Consider the following 25279-nt stretch of genomic DNA (forward strand, 5'->3'; position numbering starts at 1 on the left):
CGAATGAAGCACGGAGATCACATGGCTTTCAGTCAATTTGTATTTAAACATATGCAACTTGGCAGCGTTTGCCGTTGTCAAATTTCCGTGTGTCAATCATCGAGAATGCGTTAGTGTGATAGTGTCAGAAGAGATATGGCCGATAGACTTGCAGCTTATGTCGGACGCGCCTAGTCCGCATACACATGTTTGATCGTGTTCGAGCCGACAGCGGCCTCACGACCCGCGGAGCCGGATCCGAATCCCTGGCCCCAACGGAAGTAACGGGGTTTAGCTGATCCAAATTCATTATCGGAACGGAATGCATGCTAATCAAGGGCCCAATGTCAGCAAGCTACGTTGGCGGCAGCCCAGCGGCCCACTTAGCAGTATCCTTATCTTGCGCCGGAAGCCAGCGCGATGGAAGATAGTCAGATTGGATACTTGTGAGATAAGACCGAGTGGACATCGTATCAGACAAGAGGCTGCGAAGTTGAGGTTATTGAAGTGCAAGGTGGAAGATAATGACCATCTGGTCTTTCTTATGACGATTCCTCGTGCCACGAAGACTGCAGTTCGTGATAAGCATTCATGGTCCGACAACGCTTGACGCCAAGCCAACACGTTCGCATTCGTCCCCCTTGGGGGACAACCATCTGCCAAGCGAAATCGTGCCTCTTGGCGATAATCCACTCCCCGCAGCTGGCGGCTGTTGCCCCGCGGCTATGGACTTGGCAAATCGTGACACAGGTGAACCCTTGTTGAATAGCAGTGACTTCGAAACTCTTGCACAAACATCCGGAGAGTAGAGGTGAAGATGAAAACGAGACAAGACGATATTGTCGTGCAGCTTTAGCCAACTTTCGCTTAGACGTTCATCAATGTGCAATCATCGTCGGGCTTGATGCACCACCTCGAGAGTCGAGAGATCCATTCTTCGCCCACTTTCCGATTGTACGAGTAAGTCATGTGGACCGAATTACTCTGCGAAGACGGGGAACAAGAACATCTCACTATATGAGCTTCACGAAGTCAGGGAAAACTCTCGCAGGACCGTCTGAAACAACATGTAATACTAGGTTCTTTGTGTGGCCTCTTTTACATAAAGACCTTGTGCAGGGATTGGACGCTATTGAAGCGCTGTGGTAGCTTTGAGGTGAAGTCAGAGTGTATGCATGTAATCAAAAACCTTTTTGGGTTAGTTGACATGAAGACTCATGACTGAGGACAACATATAAAGACTTCGATGGCATATTACTGTTGTTTCAAAGAGCTCAGTGAGCGCTGCCAACAGAGACTATAGTAGTAATGTCGCTTGGGGCGGATAGCGGCACTCGAATTACGAGACCAAAGTTTGATATATTGCTGACACTAATGTTGGGCAGTTTAACCGAGCCTTAAAAGGATTCATTTATGGTTACCCGTTAGACTGATCCCCCAATTTTAGCATTCAGCTCAGGCCAAGATGCGCCATCCCACGGCGGGCCTTAATGCGACCCAAATGCGTGCGATAGACAATGAGGCTCGACGACCATAGAACAGCGGTGGTCTACTGAATATTTCAAAACCACTCTCGATCGAATTCGTCCGTCGTCTGATTTCTGACAAGAGACGGGAGCTGCCTTGGCGGAGCCATTCGGGAAAGGGGCGATCGACCACAGCACCACTTCGGATGTCGTCCCACCAATCGCGAATTTTCCGCAGCGCATGCCGTGTCATGAAACCCCACGACTTTCCATGTTGGTTCATCTCAAGCAAAACGTCAGTTCAGAACAATCTCGCTTGAATCGACAGAGGGAATGGGGTATTCAATGTGGGGATCAGGGGATGACGGAGCGCTCCGTTGGTATTGGTGGTGGAATAACTGCGGCGTCTATTTACGTTTCAGAAGCAACAAATTGATTAAATCCGAGCGGCGGATTGATTGGTGGATCAACCCGCAAACGCCTCCTTTCGGAGCAAAAGTGCGTCAACCCTGTCGAGACAGCGTCAGGGGTCATCGATGGCTAGACCCAATTTCAGCTAAACACATCGCGCCTGTTCGGCAGTGGCCCTTGGCAGATTTTGCGCCGTGTAGATGGTATGACGACGAAATAGAGTCGATAAAATGCGTCGATATAGCAGAGATTTTGCGTTAGAGTCAAGACTAAGTTACGGGTACAGCCTACAGACGTGCTCTTTTCCGCACTCTCCAGGCGTCAACCCTGAGTAATGGCTTACATGACCCATCAAACAACCCGAATATCCATTCCGCCCGCCAATCTCAGGACTTGACAACAGCCGATGTCATTTTCCGGCTAGTTCGGCGAATATCACCACTCGCTCCAGTGCAAGCGCCCAAGCGAGATGCAACCTCCTTTCCAGAATAGTTGTATTCCCGGATCCATCATGAACCCGCCGTGACAAACCCACAAAAACCATTATGATTGAAACAAGATGGATCCGAACTCGCGGGTACGGCTTTCCACCTTCGTTGATGCCCTCGTATAGGGCGTAGCGCCAGCTCGAAGGCGTGTGACCTTTTCGGATTCGGCCAGCCGGACATGCCTGACTGAATTGGAGGCAGAGATTTATAAAGAACGCGATCCTCTCGCCAAGTTTGGGGTTCCCCTCTTGGCCAACAACTTCAGCAATCATCTTCAATCGCTAGTCGATCTTTTCAATTCAACCAACTGCCACTCTTTCAATCCCTACCCAATCCAGTCTCTACCAACTACCAATACACATACGAGATGCCTTCCACCAGCCAGATCGTCTCCGCCCTCGCCGTCACGGCCGTTGCCGGCGTCCAGGCCGCTATGGGCCCTGCCTTCAGCACCGGACCCGTCGCCTCCGACTCTTGGATCCGCGAGGCTACCTCTACTCTCGTCCTTCCCGCTGCCCCCGCCAACAACAAGGGCGACGCGTCCCTCTGGGTTGGCATGGGTACTTCCAACGGTGACCTGATTCAGTCCATTGCCGACAACTGGAACTCCAACAAGTGGTCCGCCTACGCCTACACTCTGATGTCCACCGGTGCCAACTCTCAGATGCCCGTCCAGACCGAGGGCACCGACGCCGCCGAGGGTGACAAGATCACCATGCACTGTAAGTTACGCTGCTTGCCATGCTTTGACTACGCAGTTCGTTAACATATCTCCTACAGACAAGTACGACGATGCCTCTGGCAACTACACCCAGACCGTCTCCCTGAACGACAAGGTCATCTCCACCCTGTCCACCAAGGACGGCCACGCCCAGGGCTGGGGCTCCGCCGTTGAGTGCGCCGAGGAGAACTGCGGCACCATCGGTGCTCACTCTTGGATCAACACCAAGATCATCCTCGACAAGGCCGACGCCAACTACATCAACACCATGGGTAAGGGCCAGGGTGTCACCGGTGACATGAGCACTAGCGACGGCGGCAAGACCTGGGTCGTTACCACCATCGAGATCCCCGAGTTCACCTTCGGCCAGTAAGCGGTTTCGAACACGCAGGTTGAGCCTGGATTAGTTGAGGGGTGGCACTTTTTCTTCCATTGTACCTATTATGTCTGGACATAGCGTGCATTTTATACATACCACTGGACATGACAGAACAGTCCTTGTACCAAAGCTGTAAGATACCAAAATATTTGATGATTCAACTTCTGTCTCTATGCGTGCCATCAGTGACCGGTTTCATTCGGATCTGTACGAAATCCAACTCAATCTCTGCCTATCACTGAGCAGGTGAAATTTGTCGGTTTGGACCACTCTCCTTCATTTTCCTGGAAGCCTCGATCTCTAGAGTGCCATCAGCTATCTCTTCCCCGCTGTCAATGACAGTTACATTCAGCTTCTCGGCACCTGATTCGAAGTGCACGACTCCCTCAAATAAGGCGTCGATTTCCTCGCGAGTTTTGCCTATTTGAGTCAGTTCCAAGCTTGCCACTGACCTCACGGAGACAAATCCAGTCTAATCGTACGGGAGCGCACATACCTTTGGTTTCAACGAAGAGCTACCATATTATCGCAAGAATGCCTAGGTTCCAAGCTGCGTTGGTCGCGTAGAAACGCCAACCCATTTTCTCGAGTGCGACAGGAAGTATGTAGGTCATCATGACGCAGAAGGCAAATCCTGTCGCTTGCGCCAGTGCGAAGCCCTTCGCACGCTGACCAAATCGGAGAATCCGTGGTGGATAAGTGTAGTTGAGAATCATCCAAGAGCTGAAAGATACGAACTGGAAGATGAAAATGATAACCACCGCGCCGATTCCGAAGCTTGATTGCTCTTTGGGGTTGGCACTCCCCAATGCGCCCAGGAGCGCCAACATGGCCAGGCAGAGTGTCATGATAGCCGTGCTCGCAAGCAAGAAACGCTTTGCACCAAAATACTCCGAGAACCACACGCCAAAGGCAACGGCGAAACAGCCCCAAATGCACAACCCAAGGTTGACGAGAAGTGTTGTCCGTGCTTCAACAATACCGGCAGATTGTACGACCAGAGTCAAGAAGTATGGGAAAGTGTTTGAGCCGGAAATCTGGAAAAAGATGTTCGTCAATACCACAATAGCAAAACGGCGACGATCGGATGCCGTTTTGACCAAAGCTCCCCAGCTGCTTGCGCCTAACTCTTCAGACTGCTTTTCGAAGTGGATTGTCTGGAGCATCTGTTGGTATTCGGCCTCCACGATGACGCCCCGTTCCGCATTTGGCGGGTGCATTCGCAAAAGAACTTCCAGGGCCTCATCAGTTCGGTTCTGATCGATCAGCCAACGAGGAGACTCTGGGACGAACGCTAGCCCAATGATGGCCAGTATCGGGCCACCAAGCTCTCCCAGAATTGCACCTCGCCATGCCCAGTCCGAGCCGGCAAGGTAAACTCCAAATATTGCAGCACCGCTGATGGTTCCAAAAACTGGCATGGCGAGGCTGATGTAATTTGTCAACAAACCATGCCAGCGGCCTGGAGCGGATTCGGCAACCAACGAGGGTCCTGCAACGCTATTAATGATGAAGGCCATTCCAAGAATGAGCCGACCGGCAAGAAGTGTGGGTTCTGCGAGTGAATTAGGCCCAGGACTTGAATGATACAATAACATCTCACCGTTCTTTGCGAGAGCTTGGGTTGTAACCGCCACAATGGCAATGCTATTGCCTACGGCAAGGGATTTCTTGCGACCCACCCAGTCTACCAAGACCCCAGCGATGGGGCCTGCGAGGAAGCTTCCTACATTCACGATGGCGACGTTCAACCCGATGTATGTTGCATTCAGTCGGAAAACTCCATTTTACTTGTTAGTTCAAGTCCATGCATTCAATTCCTTTTCTCAAAAGGTGCACTAGTGGTAATTGGATATGATGCCTACATTCATAAAAGCTTTGGCTGAGCAATAGTTGATTGATCATGCTGGCGTCGTATGCCATGTTGGCCATTGAGAACATTGCCGTCAGCACACATGCTGCGATAGCCCCATAGGAGTTGAAGTAAATGAACATGTCCCTGATTTCGGCTTGGTCTTGCTTGTTGGAACAGAAAATGTTGGTTCATGAAAATAAATTGTAATTGGGTTTGCTCTCTGTCAAGCTCGCGGCGCATGACCAGATTGTTCATATTTGAATTTTGTATTGTCCCAATTTTTCTCTTATTTCATATAGCTAGGATTCCAGTTACGCGATAAGCTACGATTGCCAAAACCCAAGAGGACAACGCATGCTAACACGAAACGGTGGATGGGTATGTTTGTGAAGGCGAACCAACGAAGCGGATTGTAGATAAGCTCATGCAGACAAAAGACCTTGGTTGATGGCCGTTTGCTGATAGAAAGCTGGAAGAGCACAGACTAAAGATAAACGGAGTTTTACGTGAGTGGGCAATCTGCTGAAGCCCGGTCTGAGGTGGGATCTGCAGGTGGGATACCGGCACTAGCGGTTTGCAGTGACACAATCACAGTGTTCTGCATGATCATTGTCATATTCCCGAACGTCGACTTGATGTCTCTACTCCGTTATCAAGCCGGGCATAGATAAGGTAGTCTGTTCCACTCTGGCCTGGCGTTGATAGTGACCTGCCATTTGCATATGGTGACTCCTTACTGCCATCAACGGCAATCTGATATGACTGGCGTCCCACACAAAATTCCACAAGGGGTACAGCCGACACGATTTACGATCTTGAAGTCATGGGGTCAGCAAAAGTGACGTTTAATGACCCTGTTTGTGCTTCCAATGCATGAAGTGCCCAACAGTAGTTGAAATGAAGACAAACTAGAATACAGAAGCTCTCTGCACCACTGGGGCTTGAATTCCTGTTTCCAGTGGACGTATTTCTGGCTTGCGGATTGGAGGATCCTTGGTGTGGCTGACAAACGTCCCAGAAGGTATTGGTGACGGGCGACGAACCCCCACACGCCCGCAGACAAGGGTCGTCGTCATGGCTGCAATGGCCACTGAGCCCGGAGATAGGCAGATGGTAGAGGCCGAAATTGAGACAAGATAATTAACGGTATTGATATTGTCAAGAAATATTTTGTGGTAGGCAGTTCAAGAAGTCCATGACTACTCTCCTCGCCTTTGAACTAATCACTATTTCACACGTCTGCTTTCGAGTTTAACATATGGCAGCTTTCAACCCAAATCTACCCGAACTGGAGGTTCAGACCAATGGAAGCTGCCGGACATGCGCTGAACAGGGTGTCAGTGATGCCTGCGACAAGACCCTTCCGTGTACGGCTGCCTTTGGTCACCAGAAATCTTCTTTCCAGGTGCTAATCAGGGGTCCCTGTCTTAGTTTGCAGCCGCTGCCTCGGATCTGGGAGACTCTGTGGTGGTTATCATGCTCTTTACTCCTGGTCACATAGCAGAGACCAAATCCGAAAGACAGAATCACTAGAGCCTGGCTCGTCCAACGGTAAGTGTCTCACAAAATGTTATTAGATCATCTAACAAACATCTTCCCCAGCTCTTCTGTTTTCTCTGTCGTCTCTCGGCCTCCCGTCCGATGAGAACAAGTTGATGGAGCACTTTATCAGTATGTTTTTTGCGCCTAAAACATCATTATGATGCGGGCTTACTCTGCCGTACAGAGAATATTGCTCGATTATCACTAGCCGTTGATTATGATGGCAATGGCTATCGGCGGCTCGCTGTCGTGTCATTGAATGATGCGGCTCTACTGAATGCTATCCTCACGGTGTCTAGCTCTCATCTCAATCGTTGGCATGGACGCAAGGATTCCGCGCCGAAATTCCACCTGCGGAAGGCATTGCACCATTTGCAAAAGAGACTACTGAAGCCTGCACAGGCTCGCAGCGAGATCACTTTCATGACGATGCTGCTCCTGCTCATTTATGAGGTGCTCATATTCCTTAATCTTTTTTGAGGGGGAATCTGACCTTTATCTTCTAGCTTTGTGAAGGCACCCAGCGCTGGAAATATCACTATGAAGGGCTGCTAACCTGGGTCCGGTTGCGCGACGGGTGTTCTGACGTTGACCCCTTCTTGACGGGCCTCTTGGGGTTAATAGCGACACAAGTAATTCTACACATGCCAGGCCTATTCAGAGAGAAAGCATACAATTTGCTGAGCGTTCTATTCCCTCAAGCCTGCAGCTCAGGCTCTGTTGACGTGCTATCTGGGTTTTACATCGGCTTCCCTGAACTTTTGGTATGTTTCCGTTCTTGGGCCTCTTCAACTCTGCGAGAGACTGAACAGGTGCTAACAACCGAAGGTCGAATCTGCTCGCCTGCACGATGAGGTGATGCGATTGAGAGCGTATTCAACTGATGACGATATGCTTGGATTGCGAGCGGTGTATGGAAAAGCAAAGAAACTGCAACGGCGCATTCAGGCAACCCAATTAGGGCCAGAAAATCTACCTTCCCTTGGCATGATTGGAGCGCAACAGTGTACTTCCAGCATTTGCGAGAGTCTCGTGCCTGCGGATATTTTGGATACTTTAGAAGTTCGGCAAGCAGCCAGAGCATCGGCTGAGGTGTTTAGACACGCCCTTCACATCTACGTCTATCGTATCCTTCATAACCCGACTGTTGGAGGAGAGTGTCCAATGGAAATTCAGTCAAGTGTTGACGATGTGTTTCGGCTGATTCCCGACATTCCTGACACTGTTGGGCCCGGCAGCTTTCTTGGCTGGGCTCTTGTCGTTATCGGCGCTGAGATTGACGCTCTTGAACGAAGACAACACATCAAGCGGCGACTGCAGAGCCTGGCCACAATGGCGCTCAATCATGGGGTGCTAGCTATATCTGTTTTAGAAGAGGTATGGCACCGGCGAGACATGGCCGTTTCAGGGCTGAGCAACAACCGTCTCTTCAGGTGGGAAGAAGTGCTTGAGGACATGGAAATTGACTTGGCACTTATATGAAATAGCTTCTTATACTACTAGATCTGTCGAAATCTTGAACATTATCTACGATAGTCTAAACCCCATCACTGACCCTTTTTCTCCAGTTTTACGAGAAGTCCTTTTTGGATGGTGAAGAAGCGATTGAAGACGGAGACATCTTCACTAGGAGAGCTCCAGGTGATTCCATATTTGAGCACAATTGTCGGGACAAGTTTGGTGATCTCCAACATTGAAATGTGCTGTCCACTGCAAGTATGACGGCCGGCACCAAACGGCATCCAAGCACGTTTCATTTGGGCCAGTTGCTCAGGCGCGGCCTCCAACCATCTTTCGGGCGAGTAGACCTCGGGATTAGGAAACACCCGAGGATTGCGGTGAACTACCCAGGGGTTGATACCGACCTCAACCCCTGGTCCAATGTGATACTCATCTCTGTCTCCATCCCGGAACACAGCGCCTTCCGGAGGAACTCCTCGAGCCAGCATCATTCCCACTGACGGGTGTAGGCGCATCGACTCACGTATGATGGCAGACAAGTACGGCAGCTTCGATGCGATGCTATAAGGCACCGGAGTTTCTGTTTCATCAAGCCCCGCATTCCGTAACTCCGCAAGCAAGCGGTGAGTCACTGCTGGATGACGGATCAAGTCTCTCAGAACAGCTCGAAGAGCTGTAGATGTGGTATCCCCTCCCGCAGTAATGTTTCCAAATATGTGCGTGTTGATCTCTCTGTCGGTGATCAGAGAAGGGTTTCTGGTCTGGTTTCGCAGTAGCCGAGACAGAAAGGTGCAGGAGGTCGCTTCATCATCTCCAATCAGAGCCTCCTTCTCGGCAATTGTTCGGTATGACGTAGCAAGACTCATGACTTTATCGAAGACTGATTCCTCGTCGGTCAGGCGGTTCAAGAGTCCCGCCACGACCCGGTTGCCGAGCAGAAAGCGATGCGCCCATGGAATTTGGCCAATCTGAGCAAATCACATCGTGGTAAGCAAGCTGGCTTTTCCCTTTCGTGGGCCGATAACAGTTACTTACACAAACAAGGTACCCAAGACCATCTTGCAGCTGTCTGCAAAAGCCTTTGGGATCGCCGCTATTAATGAAATCTAAATCCCGACCGAAAGTGATGTTGAAGATTGTGTCCATAGCAAAGAAGTGCATGTATTCCCCTAGGTTGCAGATCGCTCCGGTAGAAGCATAGCAGATGTCCAAATGCTTGAGCAAGTTATCGATAGTTCTGTTCACAAGAGGCTCGAGCTGGACGAGAGCTTGTAGGGCATAGGCATTTGCCGCATTCCTCTTCATCCTCGTATGCGTCGCCTTGTCGGCGAGCACTAATGGATCCGGAACTAAGCCTTCTTCATCGTGAAATCTGATAGGTTCGTAGAAGCCCGCCTTAAAAAAGTTGGATGAGATGCCATAGATCTTTTCAATGTGCGCAGGATCGGAAATAGAGACAGTGCGAGGCCCAACTCGGACGAAGTTGCCGAATTTTTTGTGTAGTTCCAACTCATCTTCGTGGGAGTTGCCGCGGTAGACAGATCGAATTCGTGGAATAATTGACACTGAACTGAGGAATGGTCCAGGAATTCTGTGCAGATTGCTGGAGTATCGAGCTTGAATCAAAGATATGCACAACAAGAACACAACAACAAAAGGCCAATAGACCGCTAGTGTTTGTTTGAAATTATCAATTGACAGCATCTTCAGATAATAACAAATAAGATGAGATTTGAAATTGAATGCATGCGTTGATGCACTTCGTGGCGTTCGTGCTCTTCTTGAACGCTGCCGATCATGTAGCCCGCGGGATCCGTTGTCTTGGAGTTCGATCTTGGCTTACGAAAGAGCGTAGGAGGGTGCATTTGCCGACAAACTCAATGGAATCTTGCGTCAGATAGCTGCTGATACGCGGCGTGGCTCAGTTGCGGTGGCCCGAACTGCCGACGGGCTTTTTCTATCGCGGCCGTGTTACCCTAGGCCTATCGGACATAAGTACGGACCTTGGCAATGCAAATGTCCGACGCGAATGCTGCGACCGGTGCAACAGAGATACGCTGTTGCCAGCAAGTCGGAAAGCAAGGAGAACTGGCGTTGTAATTATTGGATCGTTGCAATGATTCACTCTCAAGCTGGTGCAGCAATATGGCGCTATCATTTCTCCGTGCTTGGGGTCGGAGTTTTAGCGTAGGTGCATCGTCAACGACTTCCTTTGGGACTTGCTCCAAATGGAAGCAGAAGAGAGTGCACACCATTGATGAATATTAAGATAGTCGAATTGAACAATTCATTCCTCAAGAATCTTCGCCTGTCAACGCATCTGAACTTAACTAGTCATCTGTCTATTTCCAAATACATCACCAAAAAAAGACTTCGCCATGTCTATGACATTTACCCTTCATGACGCTCCAGTCACGGATACGGAGTCGTCTCAACTTCCTAACGAACTTAAGTTCACCCTTGAGGCGTTTGACCGATCAGTCCCCCTCGATAAGATTATACAGTCTCTCAAGTACAATGGTGGAGTTCGCATCAAAGGCTTTCTCAGCGCCCAGGAAATTGCGGAGGCGGAGCTAGCCGTACGTCCGCATGTGGATGCCGCTTCGTATGCCAGATCTGATGATCAGACCAAACGCTTGGCTCGCCTTCCTGAGTATGCACCCGCTCTCACACAGAGAATCATTACAGACGAACTTTATCTGGGAGTCATGGACAAGTTTCTGTCCGTCAGCCACACCTCCTGGCTCGGCCGGAAGCGGTTTGTGGTGACTGAAAAGCCGATTGTCGCTATGTCGTCCATTTTCGAAGTCGGACCGGGCATGCACGTCCAAGACTTGCACCGGGACGACTCCATCTGGTACAACAAACTACCGGCCATTCTCCCGGAAGACTACGAGTTCGGTCGCGACAGCAGCATCAGCTTCTTCATTGCGGGTACTGACACTACGCGTGCCAATGGTGCCACGCGATTCGTGCCTGGCAGTCATCTGACCAAGTTCGACGAGCAGCCAAACTCAGAATTGGCGATTGATGCTGAACTGAAGGCCGGCGACGCCTTCTTCATGCTGTCCAGCTGCTACCATGGTGCAGGTCAGAACACCACTGAGGATAGCAAGAGGCTCGTGTATGCTTTGTTCATGCAGCTACCCCATCTCAGACAGGTGCGTCGTTCTCCTAACGGATTTATCTGTACTTTACCCTGACGGAAGATTGTAGGAGGAGAATTTTGCGCTCTACCTGCCTCACGATGTTGTGAAGAGCTATCCCCTTGAGGTGCAACGTCGGCTCGGTTACGATGTGGCACTGCCGAATCTTGGCTGGGTTGATCACAGCACACCACTGGAAAGCGTCCTCAAGCAGAAGGGTGCAGACAAGCGTGTCATTCCAGGATACAACCCGGTTGAAGGAATTGCCGACGAGCGCTCCGTTCAAGCCCATGAGCTTCGGGTAGACGCGCCCAAGGCGGTTGCTGTGGCTCAGATAGTGGCTTCACTTCGCAAAGTCGTATTGATGTGTCCAGTGCCAAGTCATTCTTAGTCTAGGCAATATATTATCTTTGAATGTGTATCAATCTGTTAACGGTTTTTAATGGAGAAGTGATGGATTCGTCTTCTGAGTAATTATACGACACGTGAATCTCTCTATGCACCACCTCATTTTCTCTCCAGGCCGGTTTGACATTTGAGAATGAGCCAAACCCCCATTATACCCACGCCGAGATTAAGAAAACAAGTCGTTTCTGAAACAAAGCAACCTACTGATCTGTTAAGAAAGCCATACCAAACGAATGACAGAATTCAATCATCGCTGCAATTCTTGGGCTAGTGGTCCTACGCACCTCGGCGGCTAGGACCCCGAGGCGGATATCACGAAAATGCATCTCTTTGCCAACTGAATTTCATTCGAAAGACACACAAATACTGATCGTAACTTCCAGTTTCCTTGCCGTACCACACAAAAACATCAACTCGCCATAACCGCAACTTGTGCATCCACGCCAACCTTTGTAGCCTGCTTACACTGGGCCTCATCTGGCATCATGCCATCCACCTCAAAGCTTGTGTCAACGGCCTTCTCGTTGTCGTCTCCAGGGCGAAACTGCATGATTTCGCCTTCTGCCGGCAAAGCCAAATCAAAAAGAGACCCAGGCTTCCCAGACCGGACGTCGTCAGCAATCTGGTCAAAATGTTGATCGACGTTCGCTCTGGCGTCGTGCTCGAGAATCCAATCCGGACGACGAAGCTTCAGAGCATCCGGGTGCTGCTTCACAAATTCAGGCGTCCATTCTATCTCGTGATACTCGTTCCGGTTGGATACGGACGACATGTGGATAACGTGTTGGCGATGGAACCTGATGCGTTCGAATACTTTTAATGCCAGCGGCACATCGCCTTTTGCCTTGTCAAGGCACGCCGCCACCGCCGCTCCGTCCTCGACAGATTGTGAAGCCCCTTGTCCGGATGTTGGCAAGTGGCAATGTGCGGCATCTCCGAGTACAATCATCCGCGGATGCGGGCCCTTTGGCAGCCACGTTGTCAACGGACCGCGCCAGACCAGCTTGTAGTCGACAAGATTTTCCTCTGGTGTAAGACGCACGACCTCTTTGAACAGCTCGCAGAAGCCCCCTTCGTCGAGGCATGCCATGACGTCCTGCTTTTTGCCAGGGAAGGACCATGACTCCCCGATGTCGTGGTCGTCCTTATGCGTCAAGACCCAGCCAAGATCGCGGCCTTGGTTCCAGCTGTAGATGAGGCCATGGAGGTCCTTACCCACCCACATTCCTGTGAAGTCGCGTTCAGGGTCGCAGAATCGACTTATGTAGATGTTCTTTCGCATTTCAGGAGTGAGGGTGTAAAATGCACGATAAATGGCGTAGCCCGAGTTGACTTTGTGATCCGGGAGCTGCAGAACCTTCTGCCGGGCCAGTGACCTGGGGCCGTCGCAGCAGAGAATGACGTCTCCCCAGACTTGAAGCCCGCTGACACAACTGACGCCGACTTGGCGATCGACACCTTCACGTCCCTGATCGACATAATCAACGACAGTCTCTCCCAGTCGAAATTCCACTCCGAGGCTGGCTGCATAGTCGGACACCATCTCATGCATCTCTCCACGGTGACCGGCGTACTGCCTCTGAGCATGATGGGGATATTTGTGCCAGGCATCCTCCATCAGATACTCGCCCTTGGCGTTGTAGAACTTGAAGGCATCATTGCGATTGATGCAGACTTGTAGCATCTTTTCGGCAATCCGACCTCCATCCCACGACTCAAAGATCATGCCGCCGTTGGCGAATAAGTCGATGACATCTCCTTGTGTGCGGGATGTGGGATACGTCTCGACAACCACCACATCCATTCCCCTGAGACGACATTCAATGGCACTGGTGAGGCCACAGAATCCAGAGCCTATGATGACAACTCGAAGCCCTGTGGCACCTGAGTTCGTGGCATCAGGGGCAACACTTACAAGGGGTTTGGTGGGCGGGTTTTCTGCCATTTTTGGTAGGAGACAATCTATCAAGTCTCGTCGATGTACAATATTGTAAAAGAAAAAAAGCTTAGGTGATAAAACGGAGAACACAATTACGAGTTTGGCATCAAATGGAAGTGTGTTGACGTTTTTTATTTGACTCAATCGGACAGTGCTTCATCGCAGTCCTTCAAAGTTTAGGCTTCCTCCACAAAGACCGCAAACCAAGAGCTTGGAATTACTTGACGTCACGCTGGATAGTTTTGTCCGAATCCCTAAAGTCCGTATTCTTCAGCTGAAGATAATGGACTCGGGCAAGTGGCAATGTCCGAGGCACACAAAACTCATCTGATAATTACCCCAAACAGACGGTTCAACTTGTCGTTCGAATTAATCTGCCCATCTCTCCTAATCGCGATTACCTCCGTCTTGAGACTCTGGGATTAGTCCGCAAGACCTCTCCTAGACCCGAGATAACCATTCTGGAGGCGATGGTGAAAGCAATCAGTGAATGATCGCCAATTCTCCGCCGTAATCTTATCTTTCTCTATCAACATACAGCAGCATCTATCGCCATGGCCTAAAGATGATAGGTCCGGACAAATGTGCAGTGCATTCTACATTCGCCAAGAATGGAATGGCCTTATCTTTGCATCCTTGCGGACGCGACACGCCCATGCAAATCCAAATCAAAGGGAATCGACTGTGACGAGAGTATCCCGCAATGTTTACCAGCATTGTTCACAACGAAAATACACTCTTATTCGCAAGATTCGAGATACAAACGCCACCAACCACAAGGCTACCAACGATGCATCATGCAGTCGCTTGCCTGCGAAGAGTGTAGGAAGCGCAAAGTGAGTTTTAGACTGCGCAAGCTCGTGCAGCTGTGGCTGGCGACTGTTGCTCATTCCACTCTAGGTTCGCTGTACGGGGAATGCGCCATGTTCAACGTGTGAGAGACTCGGCACCAAGTGTCACTATGAACTGAATAGACGAAAACGCGGTCCCCGTCCAAAACATGCCCAACTCGACCAGGACAAGAACACTTCTACACCTGGCCCGCACAGTATCTCAAGATTATCAGACAAGTCAACTAGAAGACAGTTCCAAGTGTCAGGAACTTCTCCACTGGTTGGTCGCGGCGCTACGAAGTCGCAATTCGGCTGTGGCCATGCCCATGATTGGCGAGCAGGCTTAATCAAAACCATGGGGAAAGAGAAGTACTTTGTCAATGAGTCAGTACCCTAAAACCTTGATTCATCGATCTCGCTGTGTTGACATTTGTGGAAGAGCACTCATATCCGTGGACGAAACAATGCACTTAGTCTTGACATTCTTCGCTACGGTCAGTCGCCAGCAGTGCCCACTCTTGCCTTTCTGTTACTTCATGTCGCTCCTAGAAAGCGGCCAAGCAACGCGTCACTTCTGTCACGCCATTTGCGCAGCAAGTGTTCCCTTCTCGAGACAAAGCGTGAGGTTAATTCCTTTCGATGGGGAGGCTTTTGCGTCGGATGCACGAGAAAGTCTCAATTCTAGCCACGAAAACACCCTCCAGTTGAAGGTTCAGCGGATTTTGTGTCTCAGCGTGCTGTCAGTATATGAGACGTACCAAGGTCGTGGGCTGCAAGCTTGGTACGATATAAGTGAGTTGAGTCTTCAATGATGTTTCATTCGAAGACGCCTCGAGCTGACTGGTTGTTATGGTAGCAATGGCTGCAGCACCCATATCTCCACTACGGCAATCTCTCACCAAAGTGGACGAAAGAATATCTCAGATATTCGACAGGGTAGACATTCATCTCAAAGTCGCCAGCGCTTTTCAGTCGATCGGCCAGATTGTTGAACCTTTCGGGACCTTCTCCTTAGAGTGGCCAGCTCTAAATGACGCCGAAGAGAAAGAATCCGCCAGAACTTTGATGCCTCCTAGGCCATTACCCCAGCTTACTCAACTGTTTCTTCGGTGTGTTGCGCTATCACGAAAAGACATAACGCGGTTGGATCCTGCGCCCTGGTCTAGCGATTCAAGCTTTATGGCTCTGAAGCGTGACTTGGATGCTTTCTACGCGCTCCACGCCGGAGATCTGACTTTGACACAAGACGTGGTGGGCTCTGTAGAGCGTGATGACCTGCATGCTGTAGAACACCTCATCACTCTTGCCATGTTCTACGGGGCCCGAATCCTGCTTAACCGAGTCTTCATGCCGGTCGGTATCATGCCATGGGAACACGCTGACACAGCGGAGTGCTGTGACAAGACAGCATCCAAGGACCGAACATACCACCGCCACCCCAGGAAAGAAAATGTATTTCCTTCCGCCCCGGAAGCCTTTTGGAAGGAACGGTCCGTTGCTTGCATGGACGGCGCTCGCCGTGTCACTCTATTATGTCGGAAGATTCTTGAACTCGACATGTGTCTAGTACGTTTAACAGAACCAAGAACGATCGAGAAAGACATCTCAACTGAGTAAATCTAGTCCCCATTCCTTGGATATATCCTCTTCCTCGCGGGAAGTGTATTTCTAAGTCAGCTTCGCGCTGAGAATGACCACGCTCGCCGCAACGAATCCGTCAACCACCTCAAAGTAGTCTTCACTATCCTGGGTACCATGAGAACATTTTTCAGTCCGGCTCATTTGTGGATTGACACTCTGTTTCGAATACACGCACTACGTCCTCTACATGAATCATCTTTGCTCCCAGGCTCTTCGGTCCACCTCTTCGGTAGCTTCTTCTCACGATTCCAGGACTTTTCCGAACCACCATTTTGCCCTATGGATCCAGCGGCTATTTCAATGATCAAGTCTCAATCTCCGCACGCATCTAAGCCATATGATGAAAATCAGCAGAGCAGTAAAGATGTGTCTGTTGCAGGAGACGGCTTTGACGAAGGACAACGTCGAATGTCGGAAACCGCATTAACGAGAGAAGGAACATCATCACGACCTTCTCCCTTGGATGACTACGCACGAGCAATCGGAAACGTAGTTGATGATTTGGACAAAGACGAGGCCAGCAAAAGCTGCAATCACAGCTCTACGACTGAGTTTGATTACATCCAGTCATTTGCCATGTTGGCAGATCTGGCCCCCGCCAAACCGACATCACAGGCAAGCCTATCGTCACGGGACGGATGCGTTTCTTATCGAACGGAACCACATTCACAAGACCTTTCGGCCATCGCGGCAGACAACCAGTTACAACAGGCTTCTTGCCAAGCTTCCAGTGGGCGTCAATTGACAGCAGAGGAATTCGATGCAATAATCGACGAAGCCATGTTCCCAAGCTTGGATGATACTATTGTCAACGGCGACAAAGACCTTTGCCTTGATCCTGCGGATGAAACGGTTCTACTATGGAGTCGATGTCTACAGAGTTATGATGCGAGCTCTGGCTGGGAACTCTCACTTTAACAACCATCTCCTGGTTGCAATGGGCTATGAGAGGGATGAATATAAATTGGTCAAAATTTCTTCGTTTATTTGCTAGGTTCCTGTTGTTCCCTATGATTTTGGATACCAATCACCCCATCCAACTCCCATAGCTCCGCTACCATTCCTTCCCCATAAGTCGTAACACATAGCCTCAGACATGATAATCACGGCCAACCCCAGGTCGGAAAAAAGCTGTTTGTCGAAAGACCTGGGCGCGCGGATTCGTGACAGAAACCTGTTCGTTCACTACTTCGAGTCCTTATCTTTTCAACAGCTCCTACTACTTGTCAGATAGATGCGGGCTTTGGCCTCGGGTTGCGTACCTTATTTGCATTCCTTGGCGCAGCTGATATGAGGGAAGGCGGCATCATCACAGCAAACCTTCGCCCCAAAGGGGAATTTGCTGCTCACCCGCGCATTCTGGCATCCGTTGTTATCGTTGAGGCAGGCATAGCGGCCACTGTCTGACGCGACACATTTCTTGCAGTCGGCTGCCACAAGAGAAACGCTCAAGAGAGTGCAAAAGAAGGTGATGAGACGCATTATGGATTGATATTGCAGTTGAAGGTAGCTGTGAAACTTGAAGATGATGGCTAGATAATCCAAGCTAATGGCGATCTGGTTCTTTTTTATATCATTTTGACTGGTCCCAGGCAAGCGGACGAGTGCATCCCTGATAGTGGTACGGACACTTCCTCATCATTTTGTAGAGGGTAGGAGTAAGTCATGTGGTGATACTGCTGCTACCAGAGGGCTGATCAATCTCAAGGGACCACCCATGGGGGAATAAGGTTCGGTGTTGCATCATCCGAACCGGCAAGTTGTACACTTTCACCCTGACAACTCCCTCATAAGGCCTTTGTTCGTCTGTTCCTCACATTACTCGTGAATCTCGTCTAGTGCTTGTATGTGATCCGGTAGTAATCAAGTTTGCCCTTTTAGTTTTTCCTCGCAGCGCTCAACATCATGTGCACCGCCTTATCGGAAGTAACGAATAATTATTAACTAAGTTCCTAAGTACGTGGATCTTTATGAGGCCACCAGACCTCGGAACTCATAGTGAGTTTTCTTGATGCAAAAGTCCAACGCCCTTAAGTGGGGCCTCATTCAGACTGATCGTCGGCATGGTGACGTCGCCGAGATGAAGAGCTGAGGTAGGTAATATAAGTTATGAAACTTACAAGAAATGCGCCTTACGGTTTAGTAAACGTGGTTGAGTCGTGCTACACAGAACAATGGAAAAGGGACGATCTGTTGTTTAGCTGAAAAGCTTGACTATTGACTATGGACATCTGCCCTTCCTGGGGTCTGGGGCTCAATCAATCTGTGACGTTCCGAGGCTTAGCTTAAAATTAAGCCTTATGAACAATTGCTGGCTTGTTGCTTGTATCCATTGAAAGTCTTGCTCAACGATGGACCGAACATTACCAAATTGTCTGCTCTCTGGTGTAGTAGCTGGTTGCCATATTCCCTGAGTATCAACGAGGTTCAATATCATCAAGACAAAACAAGAAATCCTAAATAATGTTCGGGCAAATCAACCAGCCGGGAAAATCTCACTTCGTCACCTGAGAAATAAACCAGAGGCGACCACCGCCACGCCGTGTTGGTTTTCCGCTGGCGCTTTGGCCAGCGGAGCTGTCCAAAGCGTTCCTCATTTGGAGTTCACCCAGAATGACTCGTCCCATGTTTTAAAACAGCACGCAGTAGGGCGCAGCTGAACTAGTGCAGAGAGCCTACACATCTATCATGTCAAAGGCCGGCGGTGACTTTCTGGGACAGAAGGTAGTCCGCCCGCCCAGAATTTTCCCAATTGGCATTAGTAGACGACCAGTACCCTAGTGTACGTCGCTCCGTCGCAAGAAAGAGTCAAACTTTGTATGTAATTGTTTACGAGGCTCCATTTCCTTCATTCCCAACCCGTCCTTCTTCCGTTCCACTTGTCTAATTCCTTCTTGCCAGGAAAGCTTTGCGCATCGATTCTAAAGGTTGCATACCTCAACTGCAGTTCCAGTATATGTTACTACCTGGACCACGGCTACACCATAATCAGGCCTCTTGTTTCAGCCTTGAGGCGTCCACTCGTGATGAGATAAGGCCCCCCATCCGGCCTACGACCGGGAAGGGACGCAAGAGCCTATTAATAATGGCCTGTTTTATGCCTTACAACAAGTCCAATATCTTGTCATCTTCTAATCACAAGTAGTGCTGCAGCTACTATTGTGCGGCCAGCGGATGTTCTTGGTTGGTTGCCCAAGGCAAACACCAGGTTCACAAAGCCTCAGCAGGTCAGGTCATGTGGCTGGACTTTGCGTCGAAGCTGCCTTATAAGCACGTCCACTGCCAAAGAGTTTCGCAATCCCATCTATCGTTGTGGATAACATGGATCGAGCACCTATTTTGATGATCAAAACTCCATCTTCGGATATGTTCAAGCAATATGGCGAGCACTAGCAGTGTAGGAGAAAAGTAGCCGACACGAGAGATGGCCGTGAAGACGACCATCCGAGCCCAGAGAGCGCCTCACTCATCACAGGGTCTTTAAGCTTAATTTCATAACATGCACATATGCGACTTGATAGAATACTGACGACACTACCACTGAAATTAGCGCCTTGTCAGCTCGAGGCATGCAAATTGACAAGGATCCAATATAAGCGCTGCATTTAGACGTCACCTTTCAGCATTTCTGATGGAAGGACCGAGCGAGAGCGAGACTGCCTTATGCTTTTCGCCTGAGCAATCAACGTACATCCACATGGAGTGAAATTTAGATAAAGCCGTGACAGTACAAATTGAGATATTTGAGGGCCAGAAGTATGCATCCGAGGTGTCGTCTCATTGACGATAGGTTGGTTGTCTTAGTGTGGCGCATTCACGTCGCCTACAACACAAAACTCTCACCTATGAGGGACAGAAAATTGATGAATGAAAATATCGTTTAGAACTGAGTTTATTTCGTTCATCTTCATATCTGATTTCTTCATCTTGAATTGAATCGTCCTCAACAATGTGGGCAAGAACACCGGCTAAGACCACGCCTTCCGGAAGTAGCAGAAAATGACATCGATGACGTAGCCAATCCCAGACCACCAAGACCCAACCTTCCCTCACCTCATCCCTTTCACCATCACAACCTCACCTCTCAACATCCCGCCAATGCTCACCCGCTCACTCACCATCCGACTCATTACAACCAAACACCTCCCGATCACCGAGTCACTCCGCTACCCCTTCTCGACCCTCCACCCCACCTCGCGCGGCAAAATGTCCTGGATGGACTCCTGGTCCCGGCCGTCCAAATCCCAAGCGACGCCCGCGCCCTTCTACCTCCTCCCGAACGGCGACCAGACGCCCTACTGCCGCACCTGCGGCCGCGTCATCTCCTCCCGCAAGTCCACCTCCTCGAAGCCCGCCAACTCGGAGCCGCCAAAGTACTGCTCCGCGCGCTGCCGGGGCCAGAAGCCGGGCCGTCTCGACCGCGATATCGAGGCGGCCTTTGTGCGCTTCCTGCAGGCCGACGAGCCCCTCGACACCGCCAGTGTGAAGAAAGTCAAGGGTGACACGCGGGTGCTTGTGCCCTGCGACGTGGTCGAGGCGAGGGTGTTTGGGGAGCGGAAGGATCCTGAGAAGGTGTTTGGGAGGAGGAAGAACCGCGCCTCGAGGGTGATTCCGGAGAAGGCGGAGGACGAAGGGGTGGATGTGGGCCATGAGAAGGAGGAGGAGGACCCCGGGGAGGAGATCATTGACGAGATGCTGGGGCGGACGCGGTCGAGCGAGCTTGATGTTGACCCGAGCGTGATGGCGAGCCTTTCGGTGCGCAGCGGGACGAGGGTGCGGCCGCCGCAGGAGAAGTCGCAGGTGAACGGCAGCGTGGGCGGGGAGAAGGGCAAGGCGGAGCGGATCGAGGAGACGGACGAGATGCGGGAGAAGAGGAACGAGGGGCAGAAGAAGGCTCACGAGCGGGAGCTGGTGAGGTGCGCGGCGCGGCGGGGGGTTGTGTTTGGGTTCCTTGTCGGCGAGGAGAGGAGGAAGTGTGAGGCTGTCATGCAGGGCAAAGTCGTCGAGCCGAGCTTCGCAAAGGGGGATTGGGCTGTCCGCTGGCGGGAGGATTGAAGGGGGCTTCATCAGATGTGATTTAAAATAGCAAAAAGCTCTACGCTGTAATTTTATTTCCAACAAAATGTTACAATCTCATGCAGGTGATGCTGTACTTTCTACACAGGTCATAATATCTATCGTTACAGGAAGCTCGTAGCCAGGGTGATGGCGGTGGTGTACACCATGCCCACCAACCCGAGCGTCATCAGCGCAATGTCATAAATCTTCTCCTTCCTCGTCTCGGCGACGCCCTTCATGTGCAGGTACGGCGGGTAGATGTACACCAGCGGCACGCACGCAAACGACCCGATGAGGGCGACGAAGCGGTCGAGGTTGGCGGAGCCGGCGATGGAGACGCCGATGCAGACGGCCACCAGGGCCGTGCGGAAGGCGTTCTTCTTCCACTTGGTGACGAGGTCCTTCTTGCCGGAGCGGTGGCCAAAGACCTTGCCCTCGATGATGCGCATGGCCGGGAACAGCTGGACGGGGTTGCCGACGAGGACGGCGAGGGCGTACATGAACTGCACGGCGTTGACGAGGCGCGAGTCCTGCGGGTAGTTGTTGATGACCTCGATCTGGGTGCGGTCGCCGAAGGTGGCGTAGCAGAGGGCGCCGACGGAGGTGAAGACGCAGGTGATGAGCAGCATGACGCCGGCGAGGAGCTTCTCAAAGTGCTCGGGCTTCTTCATGCTGGCCTGGATGGGGATGATGAGGCCGATGCCCTCGAAGGTGAAGATGGAGGCGCCGATGGTGAGGGTGTAGGAGGCCGGGTTAAAGAGGCGGACGGAGGGGTCCATGCCGCGGGTCGCGAGGGCGGAGATGTCATACCACCAGATGTAGCCGACGCCCATGACGATGAAGACGTCGGCGAGCAGGGCGGCGGGGCCGAGCTTGGAGATGTTGCGGATGAAGGCCAGCGGCACGAAGATGATGGCTTGCAAGGCGATGAGGGCGGTGGAGTCGAGGGGGTTCGCGCCATTGGTGACGGCCTGCAGGAAGGAGAACCAGTTATCGGCGACGAAGACCAGACCCGTACAGACGAAGCCGAGCTGGGAGAGCGTGATGGAGGCCAGGATGAGGGAGCGCATGCGCGGGCCGGAGATCTCCTTGCCAAGGTCGCCGTAGCCGCCGCCGTAGCGGGTGCGGCACTGGAGCAGCAGGTGGAAGGCGGCCATGGAGATGACGGCGACGAGGAGCATGGTGATGGAGGAGAAGAGGATGCCGCCGTTCTTGAAGGCCTTGGGCAGGAACATGATGCCCGTGCCAATGAAGGCCTTTAACGTCGTGAAGAAGGTCTTTGTCGTGCTCGCGTCGCCGACCTTCTTGGCGAAGCGGGAGGACCGCCGGCGGCCGAGCAGCGGCCTCGTCTCTGTCGGCGCGGTACGTCCTTGTTCCTCGTCCTCGTCGTCCGACATGATTGCCTCCTCGTCGGAATCCGCGAGGTCCTCGCCGGCGAAGGCGCCGTAGAAGTCGAGGAACTCGACAAAGTTGCGGGTGATGGGCAGGTTCGCGGCGGTGAAGCCGCGCTTCTGCATGACGAACTGGCGGCGGAAGCCCTGGGGCATCAGCATGTCGGCGGCGGCGAGGTCGGACTCGTGGCCGGACTCGGTGCGGCGCGGGTGGGAGAAGGTCTGGGAGCGCTTGACGCCCTGTTCCCTGGCGGAGATCTTGTAGAGGTCGCGGTGGATGTCGCCGCCGGGGAGGAGGAGGGAGGAGACCTCTTGGGGTTCGTCGGCGTCGAGCGCGTTGCCCTGGCTGTTGCCCTTGCTGCTGCCGTGGAGGCTCGGGGTCTTGAGCGGGTTGGAGTTTTGGCGGGTGAGGTCGAGGTTGGACATGGTTCGGGTGCCGTCGAAGGAGGTGCCGTAGCCGGCGGGGAGGTGTTCGGCGATGACGGCCGTCCGTAGACGTTCGTCTGCCGAGGAGGGCGATGTGTCGGACATGCTGGGCGGCGGTGGCGGTGGTGATGTTTTGTAGTGGTGTTTTGGCAGACGCCGATGTTTATTTTCCGACGATGGAGTTGGCGGGGAGAAAAATAATCGTCAATGACGAAGGAGGAGCCCCGGGACTAACGAAGAGTCTCAATTGGAGGGGAGCGAAGGAAGCGGGAAGAAGCCTCGGTTGAGGGGTGCTCGGCGAGGGTGACAGAGGTCAGGTCATGGAACCGTGGGCAACGGACATGGAAGAATCGTGGGGAGAGGAGGGAAGATGCTGAAAAGCTTCAAAGTTGTTTTTGAAGTTCGATTCGCTGCGGCATGACTTCACGAAAGCTCGAGCCGCTTTCAGGCCCTGGTTGTTTATGCGCGGGAAAACAAGATAGAAAGGTACTTGTGAAGAGGGTGTGATGGTGTGGATGGGAACAGGTCTCTTTGTATCGCGGGGGTGGGGAGGATACATCCAATGCTGCTACTACGGATAGAGCCAACCCACATGGTAGACGGACGAATAGACGATGAGCAGAAGAGGGAACAACAGGAAGAGGCTCTCCGGTGGACTCTTTCTCTCTCTCTTACTCTCTTCTGTGTAGGTACATACATGCGCTTACTCTGTGCTAGAGGTACATGCATGGCGTGTGTGCGTGTGGACGGACGGTGGACTGCACAACAGAAGGCCGCAGCAGCTTCTAGGCCCAATGGCGTTACAACTCTACGTCAGTTCGCAGTGTTGGGCGGCCAAGTTTCGGATCGGCAGTGGAGGCCACCCCCCTGGTTTGCATGTCGTCCAGGCTGTTTAGCTGAGGTAATAGCGGTGAGGCTTAAGCCGAGGGGACCAGGGTGTGTCGCCTTTGGACGGAGCGAAGAGGAGCCCAAGAGGAAACCAAGAACGAGTCCGAGTGGAGGACGAGAGAGGACGGACTCGCGCCAGAGGGTGAAGGGGGGACATTGCCTGCGGGCTAAGACTGGACGGGTACAACAAAAGCGAGACACAAGACACGGAAGACCAAGACAAGACATTGTCCCGTGACCAAAGTCAAGTCAGGTGTCGGGTCACGTCGTACATGTTGGGGAAGTCTCAGACAGTGAGTGTCTTTGGTGATGGGCAGAAGATCCCGCGTCAGTGTCGATGACCATGGCAATCTGGACGGTTATGCGTCTCTTTCTTGCGCTCTCTTCAATTCAGTACAGACTCTCTTTGCAAAGCCTGCATCTGTTAGCGCTTGCAAGGTTCGCACTCTCGGCGGGGAATGACGCCACCGCGGACCCTGAAAAGCGAAAAAGTGAAAACACCGGCCTCCCGCGCCTTGCAGAAGCGAAATTCACACGAGAGACCAAAATACGGGTCACGTGGTTGGGCCTCACCGATGGATGCGGTGGACTGAAAGAGTGAACCATGATAAATGATCGAATGGCCTGGGCAACGCGGCGCACGTGGGACCCCGACGGGAATAGCCTCACCTCAGCCTCCGGGTTTAAGCTCAAACTTTTACCCTTCTCCTCTTCCCATCTTCTCGTCCTGCAGCAGCAGCAGAGTTTCAGTGACAGTCATCACCCACAATCACGGGCTGCCCATGGACGTGCTGCCTGCCTGGGCCCTTCTTCAGCGCCCGATGAATGTCTCACTCTCTCAGTCTAAGACTGCGTCGCGATCGTGTTTTGTTTTTTGCCGAGACATCCACCAGCACCTCACCTTGCTTTTTGACCTTGTCCCGCTGGAATGTCGCTGTCTCGCGGAACACCGATCGGGACTCACCCCGGCTGTCGGTCCAGCCTTTAATTCTTCGTCACCCCTTTGCGAGCCTGGCTGCTTTCATCACGATTGCATCTCATCCCGCATTCCACGTCGCAGGCCCAGCCAGCGCATGAGCCCGCGAACAGCATGATAAGAACTGAAATTGCTTCTATTCGTGTTCTGTACTTGATGAACCCTCCGCGGTAGAACAGTATGCGACATGGCCGGATGTGCTACAATCCTTTGTTCGGCGTCATCGGGTGGCCCTCGTCACGGCTCAACAGATCCCCCTCTCGCCATCACT

At 51.8% G+C, this 25279-nt stretch overlaps 7 protein-coding genes and 1 pseudogene across 8 annotated transcripts; 4 read left to right on the forward strand and 4 right to left on the reverse strand.

Moving 5' to 3' along the window:
* Nucleotides 1–2711: 2711 nt before the first annotated feature.
* GCG54_00005344 (uncharacterized protein) lies at nt 2712–3438 on the forward strand (the record flags this gene model as incomplete). The annotated part of the gene is made up of 2 exons (XM_045405369.1): nt 2712–3066; nt 3125–3438. 2 exons carry the CDS (start codon nt 2712–2714, stop codon nt 3436–3438), a joined length of 669 nt encoding a protein of 222 aa, XP_045268960.1.
* A 241-nt stretch (nt 3439–3679) lies between these two features.
* GCG54_00005345 lies at nt 3680–5367 on the reverse strand (annotated as a pseudogene). Its single transcript has 3 exons — nt 5310–5367; nt 3937–5224; nt 3680–3864 (listed from the first exon to the last, which is right to left on the reverse strand). Coding segments are annotated over exons 1-3 (1531 nt in total).
* A 1236-nt stretch (nt 5368–6603) lies between these two features.
* GCG54_00005346 (uncharacterized protein) lies at nt 6604–8323 on the forward strand (the record flags this gene model as incomplete). Its single annotated transcript, XM_045405370.1, has 6 exons — nt 6604–6635; nt 6738–6850; nt 6902–6970; nt 7026–7294; nt 7348–7605; nt 7670–8323. The coding sequence occupies 6 exons, from the start codon at nt 6604–6606 to the stop codon at nt 8321–8323; spliced, it is 1395 nt and encodes a 464-aa protein (XP_045268961.1).
* A 65-nt stretch (nt 8324–8388) lies between these two features.
* On the reverse strand, nt 8389–10006 carry GCG54_00005347 (Cytochrome P450 monooxygenase; the record flags this gene model as incomplete). Its single annotated transcript, XM_045405371.1, has 2 exons — nt 8389–9270; nt 9338–10006. 2 exons carry the CDS (start codon nt 10004–10006, stop codon nt 8389–8391), a joined length of 1551 nt encoding a protein of 516 aa, XP_045268962.1.
* A 674-nt stretch (nt 10007–10680) lies between these two features.
* GCG54_00005348 (Dioxygenase swnH1) lies at nt 10681–11839 on the forward strand (the record flags this gene model as incomplete). The annotated part of the gene is made up of 2 exons (XM_045405372.1): nt 10681–11463; nt 11519–11839. 2 exons carry the CDS (start codon nt 10681–10683, stop codon nt 11837–11839), a joined length of 1104 nt encoding a protein of 367 aa, XP_045268963.1.
* Nucleotides 11840–12265: 426 nt separating this feature from the next.
* GCG54_00005349 (FAD-dependent monooxygenase fsr3) lies at nt 12266–13801 on the reverse strand (the record flags this gene model as incomplete). Its single annotated transcript, XM_045405373.1, has 1 exon — nt 12266–13801. The coding sequence occupies one exon, from the start codon at nt 13799–13801 to the stop codon at nt 12266–12268; it is 1536 nt and encodes a 511-aa protein (XP_045268964.1).
* A 6566-nt stretch (nt 13802–20367) lies between these two features.
* On the forward strand, nt 20368–21324 carry GCG54_00005350 (uncharacterized protein; the record flags this gene model as incomplete). Its single annotated transcript, XM_045405374.1, has 1 exon — nt 20368–21324. The coding sequence occupies one exon, from the start codon at nt 20368–20370 to the stop codon at nt 21322–21324; it is 957 nt and encodes a 318-aa protein (XP_045268965.1).
* Nucleotides 21325–21449: 125 nt separating this feature from the next.
* On the reverse strand, nt 21450–23249 carry GCG54_00005351 (Vacuolar amino acid transporter 3; the record flags this gene model as incomplete). Its single annotated transcript, XM_045405375.1, has 1 exon — nt 21450–23249. The coding sequence occupies one exon, from the start codon at nt 23247–23249 to the stop codon at nt 21450–21452; it is 1800 nt and encodes a 599-aa protein (XP_045268966.1).
* Between the last annotated feature and the right edge of the window lie 2030 nt (nt 23250–25279).

The sequence above is a fragment of the Colletotrichum gloeosporioides genome (assembly GCF_011800055.1).
Source record: "Colletotrichum gloeosporioides strain Lc1 chromosome Unknown consensus_15, whole genome shotgun sequence".
Lineage (NCBI taxonomy): Eukaryota > Fungi > Ascomycota > Sordariomycetes > Glomerellales > Glomerellaceae > Colletotrichum > Colletotrichum gloeosporioides.